We start from the raw sequence: 17193 nt of genomic DNA, 5'->3' as shown, positions 1-17193 counted from the left end.
CTCATAGATCAAACCCGAGATCCGCTTGACACCGCCACGGCGAGCCAGGCGGCGGATTGCTGGTTTGGTGATGCCCTGGATATTATCACGAAGCACTTTGCGGTGCCGCTTTGCTCCGCCTTTACCTAGTCCTTTGCCTCCTTTCCCTCTGCCAGACATGATGATTCTTCACTCAGAACGCTGCAGAATATGAGAGACGAGCTGTTTCCGTTCCTCTTTTATAAAGCCCGCCCCGACCTGACTGAGAAACGGGCATAGAGTGAGAGGCGGGACGGGGAGGAGACTGAGTGACAGACAGAACAAAGGAATGTCTATGATAATCCAGCTCCGCCTCCTGCCTGCCAGAAACGACTTTGTTTTTAAATTCTCGACAATGGAAGTTAACACAGCGCTCGGCACAAAGCTTATAGATTGGAGCTTCAAATTAAACGGTTCTAAAAACCCGCAGCTTTTAAATAAAGAGCTTTACAATTAAAATTCAGTAATATTCCCGCCCAAGTACAAACACTATATCCTGTCAAATCCGTCTGTTTCCACTTCACTCCCAGCTTCTGTTCTATCCTCACACACCTCCCCTCCAGATGGGTTGAGCAGTTTACCGACACCTCACTCCAGCTGAATTAGACAAACTCATGTGCTGGGCTTTGAGTTGTAACGCGGGGTTACTCCGCCCGGGTAACTGTCTTACACACTCTCACCCTGAATCTGTGAAAAGGATACGAGCAGAAACTGACAGAGCAGCTGAACAAATCCCCAGTTACAATGGGGCACGGACACCGCTCTGTTTTATTGCAGAGTGGGGGAGAGGCTGGGTATAGTGCATGTCAGTGAGATACCGGGAATTTTCAATTGAATCTAAATCATTTCAGTGTGAAACCTGCTCCCAGCGCCGGGACAGGGACATTTGATTCGGGGATCAGCTCTTTCCTGAGAGACGTGGGCGGCTCTGAGAAGAGCCTTTGGGTTCAGAGGTTTACAATTTGCTCGGCTGGTTTCATTTCTTTCCTGGCGCTGCTTTCTTAGCCTTTGCTGCTTTCACTTTGGGCTTGGCCTTCGATTTATCCACTTTTTTTAAAGCCTTTCCGCCCGTCACCTTCTTGGCGGGAGATTTTTTCTTCAGCGCTGCTTTCTTCACCGCCTTTTTTGGAGTTGCCGCCTTCTTGCTGCTTGTTTTCTTGACTGTTGCTTTCTTCGCTGGGGATTTCTTGGCTGCTACTTTCCTGGCTGGAGATTTCTTAGCTGCTGGTTTCTTTGTTTTCACCTTCTTGGCCGCTGGTTTCTTGACTAAAGATTTCTTGGCTGTTGGTTTCTTCTCCTTCTTTCCCACTTTCCCCTGGGATTCCTTCTTAGGGATTTTGAAGGAGCCGGAGGCGCCCTGTCCCTTTACCTGCACCAGGGAGCCGCTCTCCACCTTCCTCCTGATACTGAGCCTGATCTGGGAGCCGAGCTTCCCCACATCGACACCGCTGCCAGACAAAGCTTTCTTTATCGCGGCCAGGGACATCCCCTTGCGATCGCTGCAACCCGCCACAATCTTGAGGATCTGTTCGCCTAACTTGGGACCGGCTGCCTTCGATCGGGAAGCCGCCTTCTTCTTCTTGGGAGATTTAACTTGAGCGGCAGCGGCTGGAGGAACCGTTTCGGCGGCTGCAGTATCAGTCATATCCGAGACTGTGTGGAAAATCTCTCTGACAGTCAGAACTGGATCAGAAATGAAACCAGTGGTGGCGGCTCAGAGCAACTTAAACACAGAGAGCGGACGGGGCAGAGACAACCTGCTGTCAGCTCCCGGCTCCTCCAGCCTCTCTGTGTTTCTCTCTCCTCATAAACTCCCCAATTCCACTTCAAATTGGACATTTCAGATTCCCACACTCGCTTCCTTCTGTTAACAAAATCCGAATCTTTGTTGTCGAGAAAGTTCCATCCGAATTAAAGGCAGCAATTTCGATTTAAACCCGTTTCTTTGCTGCTTTGATCGCGCCCTCTCAGCCGAGCGCTGACTTCTTCTCTGTGTTTCCACTGAAATCTTGAAATTAACGAAATATTTCCATTAAATTTTTTCTTCAGGGCTGAGCAGGGGAGCATCGCGATCCAATTACAGGGAAATCTTGTGATTTTACACAAGAGGGACTTGGAAATCTGGCGCTGAGACCGGACACACAAACACAGTGACATTAGTCTAACCCGCCCGCCCCTTTAACACACTCTCGCTGATACAATGTTCACATCTACACATTGACAGGACAAACTGTGTCTCACATTTACAGCTCCCAGGACAGGCTTTCCTCTCCTCTCGGCCTGTGCTGTGGATTCTCGGGGATTAGTTGTAGTTTCCCAGCTCAGTAACTGTTAAACCCTCTGAGACCGGAGCTGCTCACAGTGACAGTTCTCCAGATTCAGGGGACTGCAGCTAATCACAGGGTTAACCCGTAACTGGTTTAAATTATTATCTTGTACACAAGCAGACTTATTTTTGATCATTTGCAGATACAGGTTGTGTGCACTCAGCCACTAAACAACAGTGCCTCTCCTTCATATGGAATTCAATAGAGAGGGGCTGGAGGGATAGACAGAGACAGAGTGAGTGAGGGCGGTGAGACTCAGGCGACCAGACAATACATCCATCAGTTGCAGAAATCCCTGTAAATTATGATTCCATTCATAAAATTTCTCCTGGCAAGGCAGAAGCTCCAACCTCAGTTCTCAGTGATACTGTAGCAGAGACACATTATTAATTCCACACTCAGGAACAGTGCTGTGTTTTGACAGAAGAGCTAGGGAGAGGAGGCATAAACTTAATGATCCAGTTCTAAAAATTGGAGAACATTTCCAAACAAAATAGTTTCACACAATGTTGTAGAATTCTGTGCATGAGTCATTCCGACCCGCCACCAGAGCTGAACTGGGGTTGGGGGGCGGGGGGCGGCGGGGCGCATTGGTTATGACAGGGGGGAGCGGGGAATGCGGTGAGCGGAAGAGCGCATGCGCGCTGCTCTCCCCCTGTTCGACCTGGGACAGGAAGAGCCGCCAATGGAGAGACCCCGGTCCCGGGGGAAGGGAACAAACAGCAGCTTCCTGGGAGGAGGGAGACAGAATGGCAAGAAGTTATTATTGAAAATCATTGCTGCTTTCTCTCCACAAACCAACAGTGAATATTCCTGGTTTAGTTCCCACTCCCCCGGTTTGTTGGTATTGGACAGTGAGGAGTGGGAACAGAGCCGGACAGTCAGGATGTGGGGAGTCAGACAAAGAGCAGCTATTGCAGGCACCAGGTGAGAAGTAGGACGGGCACGTTTTAAACAGCGGCTGTTTGGTTTCGGTGCCAGTTTTATGAGTGGAGTTGATCGACAGGGAGTCTAGAGTTCCAGGCAAATGAACATATGAACAGAAGGAATAAAGAGCAGGATGAGGCCACTCGGACCATCGAGTCTGCTCCGCCATTCAGTAACGTCTTGGTTGATCTGATTGTAACCTCAACCCACATTCCTGCCTACCCTCGATAACCTCTCACTCACTTGCTTATCAAGAATCTATCTAGCTCTGCTTTAAAAACATTCAGAGACTCCTCTTCCACCGCCTTTTGAGGGAGAGAGTTCCAAAGACTCACTACCCTCTGAGAGAAAAAAGAAATCTCCTCATCTCTGTATTCAATGGGCGATCCCTTATTTTTAAACAGTGACCCCGACTTCTAGATTCTCCTCCAAGAGGAAAAATCCTCTCCACATCCACCCTGTCGAGACCCATCAGGACCCGCTCAGGATAATGTTATGGAGGCGCGGGATCAAATCCCACCACAGCTGCTGGTGACATTTAGTTTTTTTATAATCTTGAAACTCCCATCGATAAAAACCCATCTGGTTGACTGACTCTCCTGCTCTGTTTGATTGAATATACATTTCTGGGACTTGGGCTCAGTGCCCGTCAAAATTACTGTGTTGTTGGTGCTTGTGGAACTGATGTCTCTGCTCTCTGTGAGTGATACTGTACTTACTGTGTGAGAAGGAGCTGGCTGCACTTCTCCTTGTGTCACGGAACCACTCCATTTATTCTGCTGCTTTCAAGTATTTGCCTGTCAGAAGAAAAGGGTATTTATAATAACTCAAGCAGAGGGGAGGTAGCAAATACAAAATAGACTAAAATATTTTTTCAATTAATAGTCATTACGAAAAACCAGAACAAAAAGCAGCAACTCAGTTGGATCTGGCCTGAAGGGCAATTAGGGATCGGCAAATAGATTCTTGCCTGGTAAGCGGCTCCCACATCCTGGGAACAAATAAAAACATAAGTATATTCTGTGTGGTGCGGGGACTAATAATTTGATCTGTGCAGGACCCTCTGCTCTGTCACTCAGTCCCATTCACAGAGCAGTGGATTGTTTCTGGAGGGCAGGAAATTGTTGTAAAGTGATTCAAGTCCTTGGTCTGCAGTAGCTGGGTGCTGCAGGACTGCAGTGGAATCAGACACTGAATCCGTTTTTTTTCAGAGAGGGAGAGAGAGGGAACACAAACCTCCAAACAACTCATCCACCCGACCTTCAAGCACAACAAGCCCCACATGTGGCAAAGACTGCAGATCAGGCTGTCGCTGGACTAGTAATCCAGGGACCCAGGGGAATGCCTCTGGCGACCCTGGTTCCAATCCTGCCGCAGCAGATGGTGGAATTTGAATTCAATATAAATCTGGAATTAAAAGCTTAATGATGACCATGAAACCATTGTCAATTGTTGTAAGAACCCACCTGGTTCACTAATGCCCTTTAGGGAAGAAAATCTGCCGTCCTTACCTGGTCTGGCCGACATGTGACTCTAGACCTACATCAATTTGGTTGACACTCAAATACCCCTGAACAAGGGCAACTAGGGATGTGCAATAAACCAATGAAGACCACATGAATATTTTTTTTAAAAAATCACGCATTGGACATATTATCCATTTCAGAAACCACTGAACAGGAGTGGAAGCAAATCATCCTCTATCCTGAAAGCCTGAATAATAATAAGAATACCAGAGATATTCAGAGAGAGAATTAATCCCACTTCCCCTGGCAGCAATGGGGTCTGATAGATACAGAATGATTCTCACGCTGACATTCAGCACCACTGGCTGAAACGGAATTATTCCCACCCCCACAAACAGTACCAGACATAGACCCATAAAGCAAGAATCTCACTCTCACAAACTGTTCCAGAGACTGAGATACAGAATGAATGCTACACTCACAAACACTATCTGTGATCGACATATACAGAACAAATCTCCCTCGTGTTTCATAACAGAGTTCTCGGGAATGTATTGCACAATCACATTGACTACTAGAGGGTAACAAATGCATTCGAGAAATGATGATTGTAGTCCAGTAGTAGCTTAGCCAGATTTTCACACAAGAAGGGGGAATATCTGAACACAACATGGAACACATTAACATGACAGGGAAAATCAAGGCCCCCGGAAGAAAATATTTGCCCAACAGAAAACATCATCACTGAGCAATGGAGAACATATTACAGAACAGGGAAGAGAACATTTTTACACAGACGGGAACACGTTTGCTTGACAGGGAAGCTCTTACACAATGGTGAAGATCTCTCAACAGCAGAGAGCACAGTTACACAACAGAGAGCATAGTTACACAAAAGAGAGATTTTACCGACCCATATTTTAACAAGGATAGTTTTAGTGCACAAGGTAGGGAGGGAGCAAAATTCTTAAGTTGCATGCAAGAGAACTTGTTTAGCCAGTGCGTAGAAAGCTCAACAATGGAGGGGGAAGTTCAGGACCTAACATTCGGAAATCAGCTCAGGCAGGCGGAAGGCATATCAGTAGGGGAGTATTTTGGAGATAGTGACCATAACTCAGTTAGATTTAGGATAGTTATGGAAAAGGATAAGTTTGGACCGGGAAGTGCAGAGGGGAACTTAAGAATGAAATTATGAAAGCTAAGAGGGTGCATGAGAAAGCATTGGTGGGTAGTATAAGGGAAAACCCAAAGGATTTTATTCAACATATAAAGATTTAGAGAATAACTAGGGAAAGAGTAGGGCCTATTCCTGATCATAGAGGTAACCTGTGAGTGGACCTAGAAGACGTGGGTACAGTCCTCAACGAATACTTTGTGTCAGTCTGCACAATGGAAAAGTACGATGCAGACATAGACATTAGGGTGGAGGACTGTGAAATAGAGAGAGAAGAGGTACGAATGGGGTTAGCAGCCTTAAAAGTGGATAAATCCCATGCCCAGATGGAATGTATCCCAGGCTGTTGTGAGAGAAAAAGGAAGAGATATCAAGGGCCCTGACAGTAATTTTAAAATACTCTCTGGCCACAGGTGAGTTGCTAGGGGACTGGAGGACTTTTAACGTTGTCTCATTATTTAAAAAAGGAGGAAGGGATAGACCAGGAAATTACAGGACATTCTGTCTAACCTCGGTGGTAGGGAAGAATTCTGAGGGACAGAATATATCTGCACTTGGAGAGACACGGATTAAGCAGGGGTAGTAAATATGGATTTGTTAAGGGATGGTCGTGTTTGACAAATTTGATCGAATTTTTTGAGGAGGTAACCAGGAGTGTTGATGAGGGTATGCATTTGGTGTGGTCTACATGGACATTAGCAAGGCTTTTGATAAAGTCCTTCATGGCCGACTGGTCAAGAAAGTAAGAGCCCATGGGATCCAAGACAAAGTGGCATGTTGGATCCAAAATTGGCTGAGAGGCAGGAAGCAGAGGGTGATAGTAGAGGGATATTTTTGTGACTGGAGGCCTGTTTCCAGTGGGGTTCCACAGGGTTCGGCGTTGGGGCCCTTGCTGTTTGTGGTGTACATGAATGATTTGGACGTAAATATAGGGGATATGATCAAGAAGTTCGCAGGTTACACGAGAATTGGTAGGGTGATAAATAATGAGGAGGATAGTCGTAAACTGCAGGAGGATATCAATGGACTGGTCAGGTGCAGAGCAGTGTCAAATGGAAATCAACCCAGAAAAATGTGGGGAGGGCTAACAAGGCATGGAATTAAACGATGAATGGTAGGACCTTGGAAAGTACTGAAGATCAGAGGGACCTTGGAGTGCATATTCACAAATCCCTGAAGGTAGCATGGCAGGTATATAAGGTGGTTAGAAGGCATATGGGATGTTGGCCTTTATTAGCCGAGGCATAGAACACAAGAGCAGGGAGGTTATGTTAGAACTGTATAAAACGCTGGTTAGGCCACAACTGGAGTACTGCATGAAGTTCTGGTCACCACATTATAGGAAGGGTGATGACTACACTGGAGAGATGCAGAGGAGATTTACCAGGATGATGCCTGGGCTGGAGGGTCTGAGCTATGAGGAAACATTGGATAAGCTGGGTTTGTTTTCCTTGGAACAGTGAAGGTTGAGAAGAGGACTGATAGAGGTGTATAAGATTATGAAGGGAATAGGCACTATTTTTTTTTCCATGAGTAGAGGGGTCAATAACCAGGTGGCATAGATATAAGGTAAGAGATAGAAGGCTAGGAGGGGAGTAGAAATGGTATATTTTTACACAGAGGGTGGTGGGAGTCTGGAACTCACTGCCTGCAAGGGTGGTTGAGTCAGAAACTCTCGTAACATTTAAGAAGTATTTAGGTATTCAGTTATGTTGCTATAGCCTCCAGGGCTTTGGGCTAAGTGCTGGGAAATGGGATTAGTCGGATCTCTGATGACAGGCGAGGACACGATGGGCAGAATGGCCTCCTTCTGTGCTGTAGACCTCTATGAGTCACTGAGTGCACAGCTACATAACAGAGAACACAATTACATAACAGAGAGCACCGTTACACAACAGAAAGCACAGTTAAACAACAGGGGGCACAGTTACACAATAGAGGGTGCAGTTACACAACAAAGAGCATCATGACACGACAGAGAACAGAATTAGACTAAAGAGTGCACGGTTATACACAACAGAGAGCACAGTTAGACCATAAGACCATAAGACATAGGAGCAGAAATTAGGCCACTCGGCCCATCGAGTCTGCTCCGCCATTCAATCATGGATGATAAGTTTCTCAACCCCATTTTCCCGCCTTCTCCCCGTAACCTTTGATCCCCTTACCAATCAAGAACCTATCTATCTCGGTCTTAAATACACTCAAAGACCTGGCCTCCACAGCCTTCTGTGGCAATGAATTCCATAGATTCTCCACTCTGTGGCTAAAGAAGTTTCTTCTCATCTCTGTTCTAAAAGGTCTTCCCTTTACTCTGAGGTTGTGCCTTCGGGCCCTAGTCTCTCCCACTAATGGAAACATCTTCCCCACGTCCACTCTATCCAGGCCTTTCAGTATTCTGTAAGTTTCAATCAGATCCCCCCTCATCCTTCTAAACCCCATCGAGTATAGACCCAGAGTCCTCAAACGTTCCTCATAGCCTCATCCTCAAGCCTTTCATTCCTGGGATCATTCTCGTGAACCTCCTCTGGACCCTCTCCAGGGCCAGCACATCTTCCTGAGATATGGGGCCCAAAATTGCTCACAATATTCTAAATGCGGTCTGACCAGAGCCTTATAAATCCTCAGCAGCATATTCCTGCTTTTATATTCTAGTCCTCTCGAAATAAATGCCAACATTGCATTTGCCTTCCTAACTACCGACTCAACCTGCAAGTTAACCTTAAGAGAATCCTGGACTAGGACTCCCAAGTCCCTTTGCAGTCCAGATTTCTGAATTCTCTCCCCATTTAGAAAATAGTCTATGCCTCTATTCTTCCTACCAAAGTGCATTACCTCACACTTCACCACTTTGGATTCCATCTGCCAATTATTTGCCCATTCTCCTAACCTGTCTAACTCCTTCTGCAGCCTCCCAGCCTCCTCAGTACTACCTATCCCTCCACCTATCTTTGTATCATCTGCAAACTTAGCCAGAATGCCCTTAGTTCCTTCATCAAGATCATTAATGTATAAAGTGAAAAGTTGTGGTTCCAACATTGACCACTGCGGAACTCCACTAGTCACCGGCCGCCATCCTGAGAAGGATCCCCTTATCCCCACTCTCTGCCTCCTGCCAGACCGTCAATCTTCCATCCATGCTAGTACCTTGCCTCTAACACCATGGCCTCTTATCTTACTGAGCAGCCTCCTGTGCGGCACCTTGTCAAAGGCCTTCTGGAAGTCCAAGTACATAACATCCATTGGCTCTCCTTTGTCTAACCTACTCGTTATCTCCTCAAAGACTTCTAACAGATTTATCAGGCATGACCTCCCCTTGATGAAGCCATGATGACTTTGCTCTATTTTATCATGCAATTCCAAGTATTCTGAAATCTCATCATTAATAATGGACTCTAAAATCTTACCAACGACCGAGGTCAGTCTAATCGGCCTCTAATTTCCCATCTTTTGCCTCACTCCCTTCTTAAACAGCATGGTTATATTCACGATTTTGCAGTCCTCTGTGACCCTCCCTGACTCCAGAGATTCCTGAAAGATGACCACTAACGCTCCCACTATCTCTTCAGCTATCTCCTTCAGAACTCTGTGGTGTAATCCATCTGGTCCAGGTGATTTATCCAGCTTCAGACCTTTCAGTTTTCCTAGCACCTTCTCCTTGGTAATTGCCACCATACTCACCTCTGCCCCCCGACTCTCTTGAATTTTTTGATGTTACTCGTGTCTTCCACCGTCAAGACTGATGCAAAGTACCTATTCAGTTCCTCTGCCATTTCTTTCTTCCCCACTACTACTTCTCCAGTGTCATTTTCCAGCGGCCCAATGTCCACTTTTGCCTCTCTCTTACCATTTATATATCTAAATAAAACTCTTGCAATCTTCTTTTATACTACTGGCTAGTTTACCCTCATATTTAATATTCTCCCTCCTTATTTCTTTTTTAGTTGTCCTCTGTTGGTCTTTGTAGGCTTCCCAATCCCCTGGCTTCCCTTTGCTATACGCCGCATTGTACGCTTTCTCTTTAGCTTTTATGCTGTGCCTGACTTCCCTTGTCAGCCATGGTTGCCTCTTCTTCCCTTTAGTATGCTTCTTCTTCCTCGGGATGAATTTTTGCTGTGTCTCCAAAATTATTCCCAGAAACTCCTGCCATTGCTGTTCCACTGTCTTTCCTGCTAGGCTCATCACCCAATCAATTCTGGCCAGCTCCCCCCTCATGCCTCTGTAGTTGCCTTTATTCAACTGTAATACCGTTACATCTGATTCCAGCTTTTTTCCTCTCAAATTGCAGGGTAAATTCCATCATATGATGGTCACTTCCTCCTAAGGGTTCATCTTAAGCTCCCTTATCAAATCTGCCTCTTTCACATCACTAAATCTAGAATTGCCTGTTCCCTAGTGGGCACCACCACAAGCTGCTCCAAAAAGACATCTCGTAGACATTCCACAAATTCCTTTTCTTGGGATCCACTACCAACCTGATTTTCCCAGTCTGCCTGCATATTGAAATATCCCATGATCACTATAACCTTGCCTTTCTTAGACGCCTTTTCTATCTCCTGGTGTATCTTGTGTCCCACATCCTGACTACTGTTCGGAGGCCTGTACATAACTCCCATTATGGTTTTTTTAACTTTGCGGTTCCTCAAGTCTAACCACACAGATTCTACATCATCTGACCCTACATCATTTCTTGCTATCGATTTAATTTCATTTCTTACAAACAAAGCAACCCCACCCCCTCTGCCAACCTGCCTATCTTTTCGATAGGGTGTATATCCTTGGAAATTTAGCTCCCAGTCATGATCCCCTTGCAGCCATGTCTCCACGATGCACACCACATCATACCTGCCAATTTCAATCTGCACCACAAGCTCATTTACTTTATTTCGTATACTGCGTGCATTCAGATACAGCACCTTCAGTCCTGTATTTCCCCTCCCCCTTCTCATTGTCGTCCCTTTATCTGCTGTGCTTGAATTAGATTCCTATCCCTTTCCAAACACTCTGTCCTATTTTGTGTTCTGGAGACTTTAATTGCCTCTCCTGGGCTCTCCTTTCTTTTCAGTTTTTTCATAATTTTCCATGAAGCTGAATCCACCCCCCACACGCTAACCTGTTGATTTGTTTCCCATTAGTCAGACTTCCTGGAGATTTCCCCTTCCCTTCGCCCCCACTTTCTAGTTTAAAGTCCTGTTGACCACCCTATTTACCCTTTTTGCTAGAACATTGGTCACAGATTGGTTCAGATGGAGACCATCCCAATGGTACAGATCCCTCCTCTTCCAATACTGATGCCAGTTCCCCACGAAATGGAACCCCTCTTTCCTGCACCACTCCCTTAGCCACGTGTTTACTTCCCTTATTCTCGCATCCCTATGCCAATTTGGACGTGGCTTGGGTAGTAGTCCGGAGATTATAACCTTTGAGGACCCGTTCTTAAATATAGTTCCTAGCTCCTGATAATCACCAAACAGGTCCTCTTTCCTAGTCTTACCTATGTTATTTGTCCCGATGTGGACCACAACAACCGGATCCTCCCCCTCTCTCTCCTTTCAAGCCGGTCAGAGATTTCCCTCACCCTGGCACCGGGCAAGCAACATACCATGCAGGACTCTCGATCCTGCTTACAAAGGATGCTATCAATTCCCCTAATTATAGAATCCCCTACAACTACCACTTGTCTTTTTGCTCCCCCATCTTGAATGGCCTCCTGTGCCACGTTGCCATGGTGAGCTGGCTCATCCTCCCTACAGCCCTGATCCTCATCTACACAGGGAGCAAGTACCTTTTTTTTTTTTTTGTAAAAATATACTTTATTCATAAATTATCTTCAATCACATTCAAAACCATTTCAAAGACAACATTACAAGGGTACAATCCAGGTTAAACTTTTACATAATGTATCACCAGGTGCATCAGTACAAACAATATTACAATCATTTACAGCCTTTCATTTTGATCTGTACAGCCCGAGGGGCTCTAAACAGTTCCCAGTCTCTCGGTGCGCTGTGGTAGAAAGGTCTTAGACAGCGACCCTTCCCCATTGCGCCTTTGCGGCAGCTGCCCCAAGCTTTAGTGCGTCCCTCAGCACGTAGTCCTGGACTTTGGATTGTGCCAGTCCGCAACAATCGGTCGGGGACAACTCTTTGTGCTGGAAGACCAACAAGTTTCGGGCAGACCAAAGCGCCTCTTTCACCGAGTTGATGATCCTCCAGCTGCAGTTGATGTTTGTCTCGGTGTGTGTCCCTGGGAACAGCCCGTAGAGCACAGAGTCCTGTGTCACAGAACTGCTCGGGATGAACCTCGACAGCAACCACTGCATCTCTCTCCAGACTTTCTTTGCAAAGGCACAATCCACAAGGAGGTGAACAACGGTCTCTTCCCCACCGCAGCCACCTCGAGGGCAACGTGCAGAGGGGGTGAGATTCCTGGCGTGTAGGAAGGATCTGACAGGGAGGGCCTTTCTCACCACCAGCCAAGCTACGTCTTGGTGCTTGTTGGAAAGTTCTGGCGATGAGGCATTCTGCCAAATGACTTTGACAGTCTGCTCGGGGAACCATCCCACAGGGTCCACCCTCTCCTTATCCCTCAGGGCCTCTAGGACGTTACGTGCTGACCACTGCCTGATGGACTTGTGGTCAAAGGTGTTTTTCTGCATAAATTTTTCCACCAGGGACAGGTGGTACGGCACGGTCCAACTACTTGGAGCGTTCCGCGGCAGCGTGGCCAGACCCATCCTTCGCAACACCGGGGACAGGTAGAACCTCAGCACGTAGTGACACTTGGTGTTTGCGTACTGAGGGTCTACGCACCGCTTGATGCAGCCACACACAAAGGTGGCCATCAGTATGAGGGCGATGTTGGGCACGTTTTTTCCCCCTTTATCTAGAGGCTTGTACATCGCGTCCCTGCGGACACGATCCATTTTCGACCTCCAGATAAAGCGGAAGATGGCTCGAGTGATCGCCATCGCGCAGGAGTCTGGAATGGGCCAGACCTGCGCCACGTACAGCAACAGCGAGAGTACCTCACACCTGATGACCAGGTTCTTACCCGCAATGGAGAGGGAGCGTCGCTCCCACATGCCCAGTTTCCTTTTCACCATAGCCACTCGCTCCTTCCAGTTTCTAACGCATGCCCTGGTCCCTCCGAACCATATCCCCAGCACCTTCAGGCCGTCAGCCCTGACAGTGAAGGGGACAAAGGATCGGTCAGCCCAGTTCCCAAAGAACATGGCCTCGCTCTTCCCACGATTTACCTTGGCTCCCGAGGCCAGTTCGAACTGGTCGCAGATGTGCATCAGTCTGCGCACCGACAGCGGATCCGAGCAGAAGACAGCGACGTCGTCCATGTACAGGGAGGCTTTTACCTGAGTGCCTCCACTGCCTGGGATCGTCACTCCTCTTATGCCCGGATCCTTCCTGATGGACTCGGCAAAGGGTTCTATGCAGCACACGAAAAGGACAGGCGAGAGAGGACAGCCCTGCCTGACTCCAGATTTAATCGGAAAGCTATCTGTTTCCCACCCATTGATTGAGACTGCGCTACTGATGTTAGTGTAGAGCAGTTGGATCCAATTTCGAATTCCCTCCCCAAACCCCATTTTGGAGAGCACATCCCCCATGTAGGTGTGCGATATTCTGTCAAAGGCCTTCTCCTGATCCAAGCTGATGAGGCAGGTATCCACACCCCTGTCCTGTACATAGGCAATCGTATCCCTGAGCAGCGCCAGGCTGTCAGAGATCTTCCTGCCTGGCACAGAGCAGGTCTGGTCAGGGTGAATCACCAATTCCAGAGCGGATTTGACCCGATTGGCGATGACCTTGGACAGAATCTTATAGTCCATATTCAACAGTGAAATGGGTCGCCAATTTCTAATTTCCTCCCTTTCCCCCTTGTGCTTGTAGATGAGGGTGATGATGCCTTTCCTCATGGATTCTGACATACTACCGGCCAGGAGCATACTCTCGTACACTCCTAGCAGGTCTGGGCCGATCAAGTCCCACAGAGCCGAATACAACTCCGCCGGCAAGCCGTCGCTTCCGGGAGTTTTACTCTTCTCGAAGGACTCGAGGGCCTTAGTCAGTTCATCAGGAGTTAGCGGTTTGTCTAGGCTCTCCCGCGTACTGTGGTCTAAGACCTCCGTGATAGAGGACAGGAAGGACTGGGAGGCCGTGCTGTCCGTGGGCTTCACGTCATACAGTCCGGCATAAAAGGATTTGCTGATCCTCAGAATGTCGGACCGTGATGACTTTACTGAGCCGTCTTCTTCCTTCAGGCTGCTGATCACAGAGCGCTCTCTGTGTACCTTTTGGAAGAAGAAACGTGAGCACGTCTCATCCTGCTCCACGGAGCGGACCCTGGAACGGAAGATGATCTTGGAGGCCTCCGAGGCAAAGTGCGAGGCTTGCTGGCCCTTCACCTCTTGGAGCTCCTCCTTGACATCGACCCCCATCGACTGCAGCCGGAGCAGATTCTGCATCTTTTTCTGGAGTCGGGACATTTCCCTCTGTTCCTTTCTAGCTTTCTGGGTGCCTTTGCGGATGAAAAACCTCTTGATGCTTCCCTTGATCACTTCCCACCAGTGTGTCAGGGACTCAAAGAGGGGTTTCACGGTTCTCCAACCTTTGTAATCCCTCTTGAGCTCCTCAATGTTCTCTGGGGTCAGCAGTTGCACATTTAGCTTCCATGCCCCCCTGCCCACCCTCAGGTCCTTCTCCAAGTGGCAGTCCGCCAGTAGGAGGCAGTGGTCAGAGAAGAACACCGGCTTGACCTCGGTGGATCTGACTGTGAATGCACGGGACACAAACAGGAAGTCTATCCTGGAACGAATGGACCCGTCTGGCCGCGACCAGGTGTATCTACGCTGCGCTCCGTCTGCAGGGTTGCTGAAGACGTCGTGCAGCTTGGCATCCTTAACTGTTTCCATCAGGGATCTGGACGTAGCGTCCAATCTGCTTCCGGCCCTGCCGGATCGTCCAGCCGCATCGATGATGCAGTTGAAGTCCCCGCCCAGAATGACCGGCCTGGAGGTCGCCAGCAGCAGTGGGAGCTGCTGAAAAACCTCCAGCCGCTCAGCCCCTTGTGCCGGGCCATACACGTTAATTAACCGGAGTGGAGCGTTCTTGTACATTACGTCTGCTACGAGGAGTCGCCCGCCCACCACCTCCTTGACCTCGGAGACGGTGAAGTTGCCTCCCCGCAGCAGAATACCCAGGCCGGAGGAACGAGAGTCGTTTCCGCCCGACCAGATCGATGGCCCGTGGGACCACCATCGTGACCATTGCCTGTAGGAGCTGAGGTGCGGTATCGCACACTCCTGCAGAAACAACAGGTCAGCTTTGACCTTGGCTAGGTAGTCCAAGGTCGCAACACATCGCGTAGTAGATTTAATGCTACGCACATTTATGGATACAATCTTTAAACCCATTTTAAAGCATTTATTCTCCTACCAAACCCACTGTCTCTGAGAGTCCCAGACCTTTAGTCTGCTCCTTCATACCCGTAGTGAGCTCAAATTCCTTCACTTTGGATGGGCTGAGGTAGATCTCCTTGGCCGTGTTCTGCTCCGGTGGCATCTGGAGGTTCACGTAGAGAGCGGGTTTTGAGATGACCTTTGCTGGAGAAGCTTCTCCAAAACTCACCCCCTCTGGGGTGTTGCTGTTCCCGGCTTCCTGGAGCTGGGGTGCGATGATTGCCTCACTGCTCCCAGATTCCAGGGGCTGTGGTGCACTGGCCTCCTCAGGTTGCAGGCAAAGTTGAGGTGCGCTGGTCTCCTTGTTGTCTCCAATTTTCTGGAGCTCGGGTGTCTCGTCCTCCAACGCCCTGGAGCTTTGCCGCCTCTTCTGTCGGTGCCGCTCTGGCACTTCATCATCCGAAGAGCTGCTGCCCTTGTCATCCGTGTCGGATGGGAGACGCCTCTTGCCGCTTCTCTGGGAAACGCCTTTGCTTCTTCTTCGCTCCCTCTTACTTTTCTTCTTCTTCACCGTCCGCCACTCCCCCTGCTGCTTTTCCACTGCTGCCTCCTCCTCCATTGATTCGCTGTCCTGAGGACTGGGAGGTTCAGGGGGTAGTGCTGTTGGTTGGCTCTCTGTTGCCTCAATCTCTTTCTCCACCTTGTCTCTCTCTGTGTCCTCCTTTGTCCCGTTGAGCTCCCTGGGGGCCTTGGTGGTTGGAGTGACACGGAACATTTCTTCTGCTTCCCCCTGGTCGGCTTTGGCTGCCTGTGCGTAAGTACGGCAGCGTTTGGGGCAGGTCCTGTAGAGGTGACTTGCCTCGCCACACAGGTTGCAGCACTTGGCCTGTTTGCAGTCTTTTGTCTGGTGCCCTTCCTGTTTGCAGATCTTGCAGAGGGAGGCGCTGCAGTTGGCCGCCACATGACCAGCCTTGCCGCATGAGCGACAATGCTTGGGTTGCCCAGCGTAAACCAGGTAGCCACGGTTTCCCCCGATAGCGAAACTGGAAGGAGGGTGGAAAATGGCTCCCTTACCATCGGTCTTTAGCGTGATCTTAAACAGGCGTTTGCCTGTCCAGATCCCCAAGTCGTCTCGGATCTCGGTGCCGCTCCCCACCTTATCGAAGTACCTGGTGAGGAAGGTGACCACGTCGGCGACAGGGACGAAGGGGTTGTACACATGCACCATCACCTCACGTTCCCGTTGCAACGGCAGAGAAAAGTGCGGCTCCGCCGTCAGGATCTTCATCTCCGGCAGGTCTCTCTTCTCCTCGAACACCCTCAGGAGCCGGACGCAGTCTGCCACCCGCTTGAACGTCACGTCAAAATAACCACCTTTGCGGGAGTCGTGCAGGGTGAAGATCTCCGTAGCTTGGAAGCCGCACGCCTTCAACAGGATCCTCCTGGTGAAGAAGCCCCGATCCATAGGTGATCCTCCTTCGCTGTGGTTCACCGTGACTCGGACGGTGATAGGTAGCCCACGGTATGGATTTGGATTGCGATTGGTTATCGCCCTTCCATCCCGACCTTGCCTTGGCAGGACCATGGTGTCGCCCCTGCAACACTACACTTGATCTTAGCCAAAAGGCCGAGAAGCGAGCAAGTACCTCGTACCTGTTGGACAAGGTCAAGAGCTGAAGCTCCTCTGTTCCTGAACACAGGATCCCTCTTCCTGCCTTACTTGCAGTCACATCCTGCTGACCCTGACCACTGACCGAATTTGAGGTACTTAATCTACCGGGTGTGACCGCCTCCTGAAACAATGCATCAAGGTAACTCTCCCCCTCCCGGATGTGCTGCAGCGTCCGGAGCTCGGACTCCAGCTCA

General features: G+C 48.8%; 1 protein-coding gene across 1 annotated transcript; it reads right to left on the bottom strand.

Moving 5' to 3' along the window:
• Nucleotides 1-994: 994 nt before the first annotated feature.
• On the bottom strand, nt 995-1663 carry LOC144670170 (histone H1-like). The gene has a single exon (XM_078532643.1). The coding sequence runs from the start codon at nt 1661-1663 to the stop codon at nt 995-997; it is 669 nt and encodes a 222-aa protein (XP_078388769.1).
• Nucleotides 1664-17193: the final 15530 nt, after the last annotated feature.

This window comes from Cetorhinus maximus, chromosome 31, assembly GCF_964194155.1.
Source record: "Cetorhinus maximus chromosome 31, sCetMax3.hap1.1, whole genome shotgun sequence".
NCBI classification, from domain to species: Eukaryota; Metazoa; Chordata; class Chondrichthyes; order Lamniformes; family Cetorhinidae; genus Cetorhinus; species Cetorhinus maximus.
Note: the sequence above shows the minus strand (reverse complement) of the source record. Positions and strands in the feature narration are given on the sequence as shown.